Source organism: Nannospalax galili, unplaced genomic scaffold, assembly GCF_000622305.1.
Source record: "Nannospalax galili isolate Female #2095 unplaced genomic scaffold, S.galili_v1.0 scaffold917, whole genome shotgun sequence".
Taxonomy (NCBI): Eukaryota; Metazoa; Chordata; class Mammalia; order Rodentia; family Spalacidae; genus Nannospalax; species Nannospalax galili.
The window spans coordinates 463,368-477,813 of NW_008340972.1; the positions used below are offsets into that span (position 1 = coordinate 463,368).

At 47.0% G+C, this 14,446-nt stretch overlaps 1 protein-coding gene across 14 annotated transcripts in view; it reads left to right on the forward strand.

Annotated features, from left to right (window-relative positions):
* Positions 1 to 14,446, forward strand: part of Bcat1 (branched chain amino acid transaminase 1) — a 126,844-nt gene that overhangs the window by 24,089 nt on the left and 88,309 nt on the right. For 2 of the 14 annotated variants that reach the window (XM_029564957.1, XM_029564959.1), the window contains exons 1-4: positions 7,152 to 7,365; positions 8,739 to 8,792; positions 10,638 to 10,680; positions 10,932 to 11,077. In XM_029564957.1, the coding sequence (XP_029420817.1) occupies positions 7,246 to 7,365; positions 8,739 to 8,792; positions 10,638 to 10,680; positions 10,932 to 11,077 (363 nt within the window). In that variant the 5' untranslated portion in view covers positions 7,152 to 7,245. Of the gene's footprint in view, positions 1 to 7,128; positions 7,366 to 8,477; positions 8,651 to 8,738; positions 8,793 to 10,637; positions 10,681 to 10,931; positions 11,078 to 14,446 lie in introns of those variants that run through there. The other 12 variants (XM_029564967.1, XM_029564960.1, XM_029564958.1 and 9 more) reach the window with 12 other exon arrangements.

Genomic DNA, 14,446 nt, shown 5'->3' on the forward strand with positions numbered 1-14,446 from the left:
TACAAAGTGCATGTGTTAATGAGGCTTCATGTGAAGTTTCTGTAGTTTGTGTCTTACATGATTACCGTCAGGCTGAGCCCATTTGTTTTCTTTTTTTTTAATTTTTATTTTCATTTTTTAAAATGTGTATGACTGTATGCCTGCATGTGTGTAATTGTACCCATGTCATGTAATGCCTTCGGAGGTCAAAAGAGAGCATCCCCTGGAACTGGAGTTATGGATGGTTGTTAGCGGCCTTCTGGGTGCTGGGAATAGAACCCGGGTCCTCTGCAAGAGTAGCCAGTGCCCTTAACCACTGAGCCATCTCTTCAGCTCCCCCATTTGTTTTCTTAAGCATCTGCCATTGTTATTGTGAAGCCCCTCCAATCCTTCCAGCATGCTACCAATAGATACCCTAGTGCGTGACAGCTTATCACAAGTTCTTGCTCCTATCTAACTTCTGGGTAACTTAGCATCCCTTGATCAGCACTCCTCCCTCTGTGTAGTGGACAGACAGCTCTGTGTTACAGTGCCAGCCTAGCATGTGCCATGCCCTGGTTTTGACTTCCAGGACCTCAATCAATATATTTCCCTGTTTTTTCTCCACTTAGTATTCGCAGAGGTCTCTGATAACCACTGCTCACTGTCCGTATTAGGAGGTCTGCTTTTCTTGAATCCTTTTAGGCGTGAGAACATGCATATCCTGTGGCTATGATAAAATACAGTATTAGTCACTTTTCTGTTGTTGTGACAAAAAAAAAAAAAACTGCCAGAGCAACTTATAGAAGAAAGTTTATTTGAGCTTACAGTTCCAGAGGGGCAAGAGTCCATCATGGCAGGGAGGTGTGGCGGAAAACTGAGCAATCACAATTTCAGGCAGGCACCGGAAACAGAGAAGAACTGGGATCTGGTGGCGAGGCTTAAGAACTCTCTACACACACCCCCAGTGACGTGCTTCCTCTAGCATGGCCACATCTTCTAACATCTCCCAAAACAGCACCATCAACTGGGGACAAAATGTCCAAATACTTGGAACCTATGGGGAACAGTCTCATTAAACAAGTACCCTCACAAAGGCATCTTAACGTGGCTGGAAAGATGGCTCAGTGATTAAAAACATGCACTGGTCTTCCAGAAGACCTGAGTTTGGTTCCCAGAATCTACATCAGGTGGTTCACAGCTCCTTTTAACTCCTGACACCCTCTTCTGGCCTCCGAGGGCACTGTACTCATGTGCGTGCACCCAAACACAGACACACACTCATAATTACATTTTTTCTTTTATTATTTTTATTTTATGTGTATGAGTATTTTGAATATATGTGAGTGCACCCATGTATACAATGTGTGTGGAAGCCAGAAGAGGGTACCAGATGTCCTGGAACTGGAGTTAACCAGTGGTTGTTAGCTGCCCAATGTGGGTGCTGGGAATCAAACCTGGGTCCTTTGGAAGAACAAGTGTTCTTACCCACTGAGCCATGTCTTTAGCCTAATGTTTTCTTTTTAAAAAACTTAGCCAGGTGTAGTGGCTGGGGGGGGGGGGGCAGAGGCAGGCAGATCTCTGTGAGTTCTAGGAAAACCTGGTCTGCATAGCGAGTTCTAGGACAGCTGTGGTTACAAGGAGACCCTGTCTCAAACAAACAAACAAACAAACAAAGAAACAAAAAAAGAGTAGCCTCTTCTATATAGTGAGAGCCTGTCTCAAAAAGACATCGACAAAAAACCAGGCAACTTAAGGGGAAAAGGCTTTATTTTCACTCACAGTTTGAGGGCCGTGTTCCTCATGGTGGGGAAGTTTTGGCAGCCGGAGCCTGATGCAGCTGATCACGCTGCGTCTACACTCAGGAAGAACAGACCACGAGTGCCAGTGGTCTTCACCCCGTCTTTCTTCAGCAGACATTTAAACCTCCAGTTCTCTGCCTGGGGGAAACAGGCCCCCTGGAAAGTATTGCCAGGCTTTTCTGAGTCCATTGCCATCCCTTACCAGTGGCTCCTCTCGCTCTGGTGGCACTTCTTACCAGTGTAGCCTTGTTTGTGGGGTGAATGGGCACTTTCTAAGGCAGTTAACACGTCCTGTCTGGATGGCTGAAGGTGCACTGTAGGATGGTGGGATGCTCACCGAGCCCTTAGTCCTGTGCTTTGCCATGGTCAATACATCATTCATGGCTTAGGTGGATTCTTCTGTGTTCGTGAGAGATGGGCTCTTGCTACTGATTGGGAAGTCTTGGCCTGTGGACACAGCCATGAAAATAGCAGGCAGTGGGACTGGAGAGATGGCTCAGGGGTTAAAAGCACTGACTGCTCTTGCAGAGGACCCAGGTTCCATTCCCAGCACCTACATGGTGGCTGACAATCAGTCTGAAACCCCATTTCCAAGGGAATCCGATGCCCTCTTCTGACTTCCCCAGGCACTGCATGACACAGATGCACTTACATACATGCAGTTGATACACTCTTACACAAAAAATAAAAATAATAAAATAAAATAAAAAAAGAATTTAAATGAGCATGAAACAGATGAATTAGGACTGGATAACTGATGAAACACAGTTTCAAAATGGACAACCTGGACTTTGAGATTTTTAAAAGAAAAATGCACAGGAAGAGAAATCATTTTTATATTTAAAAATATTTGTTATTTATTTTTTATTACAGATTTTTATTGAGCCTTTGTAATTTCATACAACAGTTCTTAATCAAATTTAGACCTCCCCTCCCCCATCCCTGCCTCCCCCATCCTCCCACCAACCCTCACGTGTTCTGCCATACATGTTAAGTCCTATTCATTCAGGCATTTGTACCCAAATGTCCTTCAATGTAAACATGTCCACTGGAGTCTGTTCAGCCCATCCAGTGATCTTATATGTCATAGTCTCCCTCCCCCAGCAGCAAACACTCTCCAATAGTTCTCAGTCTAGGGTCAGCCTGCCACCTATTTCTGTCCTCCCTGCCATACATGTTAAGTCCTATTCATTCAGGCATTTGTACCCGAATGTCCTTCAATGTAAACATGTCCACTGGAGTCTGTTCAGCCCATTCAGTGATCTTATATGTCATAGTCTCCCTCCCCCAACAGCAATCAGTCTCCAATAGTTCTCAGTCTAGGGTCAGCCTGCCACCTATTTCTGTCCTCCCCTTCCAGCCCTTGTTTAATAGAGTTGGCATGGGTCCTGTGCTTGATGCCACCATTGCCACAAGTTTACATGTACAACCTTACGGTGTCCTGTAAGCCTCTGCTTCCCTGTGTTCATGAACCAACCCTGGCTCTTACTATCTTTCTTCCACAATGGTTTTGAGTCATGGGTGGGTAAGGTTCAATATATGGGTTCTATCCAGGGACACACAGTCTACAGTCTCTTATTCTTTAAAACTTGGCCAGTTGTGGCCTTCTGTGTGTATTGCACTCTGTGGTATAAGGAAGCTTCACGGGTGAGAGTTGAGGGATGCACTAGTTTTCTGTCTACCCCTTGTTCTGCTGTGTTTCATGAGTTTCCAGCACCAACATAAAAAGTTCAACACATGGGGCTGGAGAGATGGCTCAGTGGTTGGAAGCACTGGCTGCTTTTGCAGACGACCTTTTTTTTTCCCTTCTTCATTTCAGGTTGAATGTACAATTTCAATAAACAATAGCAAGGGCCTTTGAGAGCACAGTTCTGGGAGGCAGCTGAAGGAACAGATTCTCAGAGCAGCTCTGGTTCCATTCTTGGTTAAAATGGATGCCGAGAGTTCAGGCATCACCACAATGTGCCATCTCACACTGCCACAATATAACGTGTGTGTGTGTGCGTGTGTGTGCGTGTGTGTGCGTGTGTGTGTGTGTTAGATATCAAGCAAGCAGCCGGGACTGGTTTTGCTTGTGTGTGCAGTTCTCAGTCAGCACGGCTCATTCTTATTGGGATGAGGTGATATCATGTTGTGGCTTTGAACATGTAGTTTATGATTATCAGTGATATTCATATTCTTGTTGTCTGTTTATGTGTCATCTTTTGAGAAATGTTTGTCCCAGGGATGTAGCTTGGTTTGTAAAGTGCTTTGCACAAAGCCATCTGTTTGGTCCTCAGCACGGCATTAAACCAGGTGTGCTAGCACATGGCATCTTAGCTACATAGTATGTTTGAGATACAGGAGACCTGGTTTAAAAAAAAAAAGGTGGGGGGTGGCAGGAGTGCCTTGAGGATGGGTAAAGATGCTCACTGCACAAGGCTGATCTGAATTTGGCCTCCAAAGTCTATAGTGGAAGGAGACAAATGGCCTTACCTGCTGAGCCACCTCTGACTTCTATGTGTACCATGGTGCATGCATATGCAAACATGCACACAGAAATGCATGCATACATAATGGTTTTTTTGAAAGAGAAGTTAAAAACAGATTAAAAGACACGGAAAACCCCGAATAGGAGAAATGTCTATTCGGTATGTCTTTGTGGTGTTTATCTTCAGTCTGCTGCTCCTTCAATGCAGACACTTCTCCTTCTTGGTCCTTTGAGACAAGGTCTCCTTGCAGCCTGCAGTCCCAGCCCACCTGGAACTCCCTATGTAGACCAGGCTGGCCTTGGTTTCACAGAGATCCACCTGCCTCTGCCTCTCAGGTGCTGGGATTAAAGGCGTGCCCAGCAAAATGTGAGAGACTTTAATTTTTTTTTTTTGTCTTTCTCCCTGTAGCCCCAGCTGACCTGGAACTCACTATTTAGACCAGGCTGGCCTTGAACTCATGGAGATCTGCCTGCCTCTGCCTCCCAAGTGCTGGGATTAAAGGCGTAAGAGGTTTTAAAATTTTTTAAGTTTAATGTGTATGAGTGTTTTTTTTTCTGGATGTAAGTGGACCTGTGTTGTGCAATGCATGAAGAGGCCAGAAGAGGTGCCAGATCCCCTGGAACTGGAGTTTCAGAAGGTTGTTAGCCGCCATGTGGTGTTGGGAACCGAACCCATCCTCTGCAAGAGAAGCCAGTGCTCTTAGCCACTGAGCATCTCTCCTGCCCCTTGTTTTCTTTTTTATATTGAGACACAGTATTGGAGCATCTTTATGGGGTCCTTAGGAATTCTTATTCTTAAGCCTTGGTTGGATGACCTAAGATTTACTTTTCATGCATAAAAAACCTTATTTCTGTGAGTTCAAGGCCAGCCTGGTTTACATAGTGAGTTCCAGGACAGCTGGGGCTACAGGGAGACCCTGTCTCAAAAAAACCAAAAAAAAAACCCCTTAATTTATTTTGTGATTCAGGGTGTCCATGAAGTATTACCATGTATAGCCACTGTACCCTTCTGAACTGCTATGTTTTTGGAGCTTGGGACCCCACCCAGTGTTTTCCTAAGAAAAAGGAGGGAGGGAGAGGGGGAGGGCTAGAAGTTGGGGAGGGAGGAGAGGAGGAAGGGAACATCTTAAGCTGGTAAAATTTGAGTGCTTCTGCCTATAGTGTTCTGGGCAAAGTGAGACTCCCTTTGATCGGTTCTTACTCTCATTGATAAAAGAATTTAAAAATAGACTCTGCCCTGGTGTGGTGGCCTGAACGTTTAATCCCAGCACTCAGGAGGCAGAGGCAGGCAGAGCTTTATGAGTTCAAGACCTGGTCTACAGAGGGAGTTCCAGGCCTTCCTGCTGGGGCTACTACAATAATGAGAACCTGTCTCAGAACAAACAAACAAAAATCCCATCCAAACAGCACTCCCTCCCCGGGTCCAAACAAACAGAAATAGATTCAGAAGGAACCTGGAGTACGATTTTACTAGTTTTAGAGAAAAACAACAGGGCAGGCAAGCTGTAAATCCCAGTAGGTGCTGGGAGGAGGGAGACAGGGAAAGAGAAAGCCATACTCTTGGTTTGGGTGTGGAGGTGGGGCTGGAAAAAGAAAGAAAAAGGGAAAGTTCCACCTTTTGATTGAGAATTCAAAAACCAAGCAAGCTTAGCAGCCTGTAACTGCAGTCGTAGGGTGCTGTTTCTGGGAGGGATGTAGCTTTATCTCATTAAGGGGGACAGGATCATTCTGCTTCCTCCTGGTCTCCTGGCCAGGTGATTGATAGGCCCAGCTGGATTAATTTTTAAGAGAGGAGAAGGAAGTATGAACTGTTCTAATCTTTGGAGTGCCAGAGGCAAAACTCAGACCCCCCCCCTTTTTTTTTCACCTTTTGAGACAGGGTCTCCCTGCAGCCCCAGCTGTCCTGGAACTCACTATGTAGACCAGGCTGGCCTTGAACTCACAGAGATCCGCCTGCCTCTGCCTCCTGGGATTAAAGGGTGTGCCACTACACCTGGCACAGACCCCATTTTTTTCAAACAGGAGGAAGAGCTTTCCCTCAACAACAGGGTATCTCTCTTCTTACACTTTTAAGGATGATTGTAATACTTCCCTTTCCAGTGTTGCCATAGAAACAGTGGGAGGGGTGCAAAGCTGATGTGGGGGGAAGAACAGCAAGCGTTGGAAATCAGATGGGCCATTCAGCATTCAAGATCAAGTCAGCCCAGTCACCACTTGCTATTAACTAAATGATGGAGCCTCACTGCAGGCCGACATTTAGTAAGAAACCCTGGGGTCGGTAAGGGACCCCTGTAAAGATGCAGAAGCACATCTCAATATAAATTTTTAAAGAAATGCTTCAGGCCGTTGGTACCGGCTTAAACAGAGTAGTGTGTCCAAGGCCTCTTTCCCATCCTCAGAAAACCATCGTGATAGAATGAGTACCTGGGAACTCTATTTTTTGGAGACTGGGTCTCACTAGTTTAGGCTGACCTCCAATCCTCCTGTCTCGGCCTCTCAAGGGCTCGGGTTACAGGTGTGAGGCCAGCACACCAGGCAGGGACGTTCTGTTTGGCTTCTACACCTTGCTGCGGGAAGACGTTTGCGTGGAAATAGCACAGCCCTTCTCAGGCTGCCTGCGGGGTGACGCACAGCCAAGTAAAAACCGGATTCACCCCCTGACGTTTGCAACTGTGCTGCTGGTCGGTGACAGCCAGACCCCTGCTGCAGCCCTGCGGGGCACGACCTGCCTTTGGTGCGGCTGTGCTGTGGATTCTGTGCTGTGGATTCTGTGCTGTGGGTGCTGTGCTGTGGGTGCTGTGCTGTGGATGCTGTGCCGTGGATGCTGTGCTGTGGGTGCTGCCGCAGCGGGGTCCCAGGCATTGCCGGGCAGCTCGGCTGAGTCCCCAGGTCTGAGGCTGCCTGGGTGCCCGCCCACTGCGCGCTCTGGCTTCGGGTACGGAGGATGCTGCAGAGGCTGCGTCTCTCCCTGAGCCGGCTGCAGGCCCCCGCCCCGCCTCCCGAGCCCGCCCGCCAATGCTCCAGCCCCAGGTTCCTGGCGCCCGCCCCGCCAGCTACTTGTCGCCGCACCGCGCAGCCCTGCTTCCCCGCAGCCTTGCCATGGCCTGCGCGCCCAGCTCCGCCCGGGCCCGCCAGGTACGCCGCGTGCTGACTGAGCGGGGTTAGCGCGGGTCGGGGCACCCGGGTCCCCGGCTTCCCACGCCCAGATCACGGTCCCCGCGGGTCCCATCAGCATCCCGTAGGGGCACCTCTGCGGAGAGCTGCGAGGGGCCACCGGGATTGGGGGTCTCCACCGGGATTGGGGTCTCCACCGGGGATTGGGGGGTCACCAAACAGGATTGGGGCTCACCACTAAAATTGGGGGGTCGACACTGAGGCCTGGGGAGTTGCCATCCGGGATTGGGGGGGTCTTCACTGAGAATTGGAGGATTGTCACCTAGGATTGGGGAGTCAACACTGAGGATTGGAGGTCGTCACCCGGGGTTGGGGGGGTCACCTCAGGGGGCACCACCGGGATGCTGGTTGGAGGGAGCTTGGGGATCGTTCCTGGGACTGGGGAGGGGGGTCACTGCAGGGTTCACTACCGGGGGTTCGGGGGTGGGGGAAACTCAGGGGTCGTCACCGCGTTGGCGATGGTCTCCACTGGGGACGCCAGGGGTGGTCACCAGGACCTCAATAGAGGATGCTGGGGTCACAGTCGGGGACTGGGGACTGGTCATCACTGAGGACTTGGGGAAGGGGGCGTTCAGAGGCCATTACCGGCGACGGGGGGTCACGACCGGCAGGGATTTGGGGATCGCTGGGGTCGCCACCGGGGATGCCGGGGTCACCGCTGGGCACGCAGGGGTCGTCGGCCGCGGGGAGCTTGGAGGAGGAGGTGGGCGAGGGCTGCGCGGCCTGGTGGCCTCTCTCCCCTCCCCGCACAGCTGCTCAGCAAACCGCTCCAGCTCTCCCTAAACCTCTGCGCCTTTCCCTAGTCAACTCCGCGTCCCCAGAGCGTCTCTTATTAAACTGCTACAGTACCTCAGGGTCTCTGTCCTGAAGAGGGAGGCTGGGGGCCGCCTGGGGACCCTGTGGGTGGAGAAAATGGTTGGAGCTGGTCTGGCCCCCGCGCAGCCTCGCCTGCCCATTGTGCGTCCGTGATTGACAGGACCACGCGGCTGCGCGCGCCCGCGGGATTTTCTATAAATGGCTTAAACCCTGGGTCTAGACCATTTACTCGGACTTTCGGGGACTTTCGGGAGACAATTGCCTTCTTGTTTCTTTGCGGCTGCACCTTGGCTCCTGGGCTGACCTGGAATTTAAAGAGCCCCTCCCTGAGCTAGCAGAGACCAGGCTTGGGTGGGGAGGCAGGGCAGTCTCTGGTTGGGGCCGGTGTAGGGCGCCGGGGTATCTCTCTCTGTCTGCGATGGTGAGCCTGGTGAGCCGGGTTGATGACCCAAAGTCCCGGGATGGCCCGATGGCTTTGCTTAGTGGAGGTTTAAATTTCTTTCTGTTTTTTTTTTAAGGACTGTAGCAATGGATGCCCTTTGGGACCGAAAGAGGTGGCCGAGACTTTTAAGGTAAGTCCCTTTAAGGAGGTTGTCAAAAGTACTGAATTGAGGAAATCCATTTCTGATTGAGATTGGGGGTTGGGGAGAATTTTCACTGTGTGGGTTTCCACAGACTTGACGTGTATTTTAAATTACAGTCGGAGGGAAAAAGTCAATTCAAGGTTTTTTGTTTTTGTTTTTTTTTTAGCCGTCAGCATATAAAAATTTACCTAGTGGTTAATTGCTTGTTTTACTTCATGAATCATAAGTTTTTATTGGAAAAGAATCAATTTATGAGTAGATGCCTGGACATTTTTTTTCTGATTGTGTCAGTTTAATAACCCATCACTCTGGCTTACCAGAATAGACAAGGGATTTTCCTCTTTAAATTGACTATTTTGCAGTTAAATATTGCATTTCTTTTGAATTTGAATTGCTTGGTTTTTATCTATTAAATGATCTCATGCCTCCCAGGGGACTAGTGGGGGCAGAACCCTATAAGAATCTGGTCAGAGAACTTGATGGCCAGTCTTGCAAATCCAATCTGGACTCATTTTCCATCCTGGACCCTCATCTACTAGTCCACCACCACCCTGAGGCATGTGCACGCTGCTTGGCTCTGCCCCTTCACAAACTGTCAATTGTGATCCTTGGTACAGTGTGTCCTATGACCTCACATCTTGGCAGAATTCAGAGAGGGGCTCAAACTTGACTCATCAGTTACACACACACACACACACACACACACTCTCCAGGCTCCCTGTACTGGGGACAGTGCTTGAGTACCTCCAGTGGGAAGGTGAATTCAAGATAAGCTCTCTGCTTACAACAGATTTGTTTCAGTATTTATACGTAAGTGAGCTCTTGTAGGTTTTGTCTGTGATTGCAGGAGCTGGAAAGGTAATTAACATCTTCAGACTGGCCCCCAACCCTAGAGCTTATCTGCTAATTCATGTGGTTTATGCCTGACTCCTTTAAAGATCTGCATATTTAAAGAATGAGATCTGAGGGGTGGTATAGGAGTAGAGGATACAGCTCAGTTTCTGAATGCTTGCCCAGCATTCATGAAGCCCTGGGTTCTATCCCCAGCACCGCATCAACGCACCAACTCAAAGCCAATTCTCAGCTATAATATACCGTTTGAGATTCACCTGGGCTATCTCTAAGCTTTATTATTTTATTCTATTTATTTAATTATTTATTTTTGGTTTCTTTGAGACAGGTCTTCCTATAGCGCTGGCCTGTCCTGGAACTCACTATGTAGACCAGGCTGGCCCTGAACTCATAGAAAAAAAAAAAAATAAATAAATAAAGATTCAAGACTGGGTGTGGTGGTGCATGCCTTTAGTGCCAGCACTGGGAAGGCAGAGACAGGGTAATCTCTGAGACTGAGGCTAGCTTGGGCTACATAGACCATTCTAGACCAGCCAGGGCTACAGGGAGACTCTGTCTCAAAAAACCCCACAAAAACCAAATTTCTCAAAGGAAGGGGGGCGGGGGAGGATAAATACCTTTTTTCCCCTTAAAGGCCTTTCTGCATTTATACAAAGGATTCGTTATAGAGTTCATATTGTAAGTTATGTATTTGTTAATTTAAATTTGTACATTCTCTGTTTAGGTATGTGTTAACACTTGCACATCTGTATAACATGTACGGAGGCAACATTGATAATGTGGGGAGTAAAAATGATGAGTTTTATGAAACAGTCATCTTGTTTTTTTTTGTGCTGACCACTGACCCCAAGGTCCTTGCACATGCCAAGCCAAAAGCATCTGTGGCTGAGCTGCACCCCTAGCCTGGACCTTTGCTTTGGACAGTTTCCTTTCTGTCTTTTTGTTTATTTATCATTTATAATATTTTCTGCTCTCTCACAGGTAGCTCCCCCCCCCATGATGATGAGGTCATGCTTAAATGAGGGTATGATTTTCTAATGGGACCCAGCAAGTGGTCATCTTGTTCATCTCTCTCGTTCTTTTCACAATGCTTTTATTTGCTTATTCTTGGATATATGTATGAGGTGTGTGTGTGAGTGCTTATGTCTAGGTGTGCTTGTGGAGGTCAGAAGATAACTTGGTATCGTGGGAGTTCCAGGTTCAAACTTGGGCTGTCAGTAATTTGTGCAGCAGACGCCCCAGTTTACTGGCTAGGCCTTTTCTCATTCCTTTAAGGAGCTGTGTTGATTACATCTCCTAGGGCCGCTTGCCTGGACTCCAGAGTCCTCTTTGTTTTGAAGATGAGCCGTCTACTTTCCCCTGCTTCACACATCTTCACAGAGTTCCTTCTTGTCTCTGCCTCCTCAGTGCTGGGATTAAAGGTGAGGGCCACCACGCCTGGCTCAGGGTTTAGAATTTTAACTAGTATCAGGAAGTTGGACTTAGAGGGACACTAATGTGAGTATAAACTTGCTCCATAATTCAGCGTGGCTGTTAAATAACCCAATTGCTTTGGTCTAGTGGGTTACTAAGGGTGGATCTGTCTAGCACTCTAGATGGCTGTTCGAACCCAGGGCCTTATGCATACTGGCAAGCACTCTACCTCTGAGCTACAACCCCAGCTCTAGAAGTATTCTAAGCAAAGGTTTCAGAATCTATAATTATGTATACTAGACTATGGTTATCTTAGTCTGGGCTTGGGTTCAACTGTTGGAAGTTTTATACTCTAGACATATTTCAAGACTAACCCAGAACCTTGGAGGGGTGGAGGCTGGTACATGTTTTGTTTTTAAGTTTTACAAGTGAGTTTAACTGGGCAGGAAGATCTCATTGGCTTGAGGACGTGAGCCTGGAAAATCACTGGGATGGAGGGCAAGCTTGGCAGAGCAGGACAAGGCACCTCGTTGCTCAGATTCCTGGGTGCGGCAACCACTCCTAGTGGCACTCAGCCTTGGATTCATATTGCTAAACCAGCAGGAAATAGACCTTGACAGTCTGGCCCCTGGAGACGTCTTTGATGGTCCCTTGGATGGGTCTGGAGTAGAGTGATGAACTGGTATTCCTGTGCCTGCCTGGCTTATTGCAAACTCCATTCCCAGAGGAGTTGAGGGTACAGTGTCAGCTGAAGAGAGCCAGAGGTCTTGGAGAACTGGAATGTGCTCAGTGTGGGAAGTAGCTTGGCCCATCCCTTGTCTGCCTGTCCCATCTCCAACAGCTCCAGGACCTGTGTGCCCCCGTCTCCTCTTCTGTTTCCCTCCTCCTGCCTGATGGCCTTTGCTGGTTCAGAAGACTGCTCTGGTACAGCTGGGGAGGATAACGCTAACCCTTAACAAACCCGAGACCAGTCTTCCCTTCTCTGGCCCGTTAAGCTGCTTGAATCTTTTGACATTTAGTTTTCTGGTTATTTCTCTATTTCCCTCAATAGTAGAACAAGGGCCTGGCATTTCTTATGACCTGTAGCAGTACAGATAAAGAATAACCAAAAAATATTAGGTGGAAATGAATGCATAATGCGTGCTAACCTTGTGGTTGACAGTTACCTTGTCCAGGAAGCACAGGCTGGGCCAGAGGCAGCCTTGGTACATTCTGTGCTTGATCAGTGCTCTTCCTGAGCCACAGGTCCACTGCAGTTAATGTTTATTGAGTAGATAAAACATAAAATGCTGAGAATAAGGTAGATGAAAAGTAACGTTAGAGAAAAAGACAAAGGGAACCTTCAGCTTTGATATGAGGCCAAGCATAGCTTCATTAAAAATACTCTTTTCTTTCTTTTATCTGTAGTTTATTTATTATTTTTATTTTATGTGTATGAGTGTATTGCCTGCATGTGTGTAAGTGCACCCGTGTCATGCAGTGCCCACAGAGGCTAGAAGAGGGCGTTGGATCTCCTGGAACTGGAGTTATAGACAGTTGTTAGCCGCCATATGGGTGCTGGGAATTGAACCTGGGTCCTCTGCAAGAGCAGCCAGTGCTCTTAACCACACAGCCATCTCTCCAGCCCTTTTTTGTTTGTCTCACTATATAGTCCTAGCTGACTGGGAACTCACTGTATGGACTGGCTAGCCTCAGTCTCAAAGAGATCTGCCTGCCTCTGCCTCTTGAGTGCTGGGGTTAAAGGAGTATACCATCATGCCTCACAAAAATATTATTTTTTTTAAAAAGATTTTTACACAGCCAGTCGTGGTGGTGCAGGCCTTTAATCCCAGCACTCGGGAGGCAGAGGCAGGTGGATCTCTGTGAGTTCAAGGCCAGCCTGGTCTATATAGTGAGTTCCAGGACAGCTGGGGCTACAGGGTCTCAAAAAAGGCAAAACAAAACAAAAAAAAACAAACAAACAAAGAAAAAACCAAAAACCAAACCCCAACAATAGCAAAAAAGATTTTGACAAATTATCTTAAATTATGTGTATTATGTGTGTGTGTGTTTGTCTGTGTTTGAGAATGTGCACATGAATGCAGGTGCCCACGAAGTCAGAAACGGTTGTTGGATCCCTGGACAGCTGGAGTTGTGAGCTGCTCCGTATGGGTGCTGGGAACCAAGCTCAGGTCCTATTCAAGGCCAGGAAGTGCTGTTAACCACTGAGCCATCTCTTCAGCCTCCTAAAAATATTCTTATGCAGATTGTGATTGAAAAATAGATAGTACAGTTCTTTATTTTCTGTTTTTTTTTTTTAAAGCTTGAGGACAGTTTTATCAAAGTCTGAGAGGAAAACAGGGCAGGCCAGCTGTAAATCTTGGCAGTTGCCTTGAGGAGGAGGAAGGAGAGGAAGAGAAAGCCTTGGTCCTTGTGTGAAGCTGCTTATTGCCTATCACCTATTTGTCATTGTAGGGAAAGGTATTTGAGAGCCTAGAAATCCATGAAAGATATCAAAGTCCCGTGTAGTCAGCCTCGAGTGGAGGTACAACTAAGTCTTAGAAGCTGGAGGGGAACATGGCTGCACCTTTTGAAAAATCGTGAACATTCTTGTATATGTCATTAAAAAAGAAAGCCAGGGCCAGCAAGATGGCTCAGGGGTAAAAGCGCTTGCAGTACAAGCCTCACAACCTAAGTTTGATTGCTGGAATCCATGGCAGAAGGAGGAACCCACTCCTCAAAGTTGTCCTTTGACCTCCGCATGTGTGTCTTGGCACACTGTACCCACATGCACACATCACACACTTATGGATACAATAATGAATGAAATATGAAAAGAAGGCATCCTTTGCTCTGCAGTTTAAAGGTACATCTAGAATAGAAGTCAAGCCTCAAGGCTGTTAGCTTGTATGTCCCATTTTTTATTTAATCTATATCTATCATCTATGTATCTATATTATCTATCTATTTCAATCTACCTATCATCTATATCTATCCATCTATCTATCTATCTATCTATCTATCTATCTATCTACATCTATCTATCATCTATCTCTATCTGTCTTTCATCTATCTATCATCTATCTATCTTATCATCTATCTATCATCTATCTCTATCATCTATCTATCATCTATCTCTATCTATCTATCTATCATCTATCTATCATCTATCTATCCATCTATCATCTATCTATCTCTATCATCTATCTATCTATCTATCTATCTGTCATATATCATCTATCTATCATCTATCTATCTATCTATCTATCTATCATATATCATCTATCTATCTATCATCTATCTATCTCATATATCATCTATCTATCTATCTATCATCTATCTAGCTGTCATATATCATCTATCTATCTATCATCTATCTATCTCATATATCATCTATC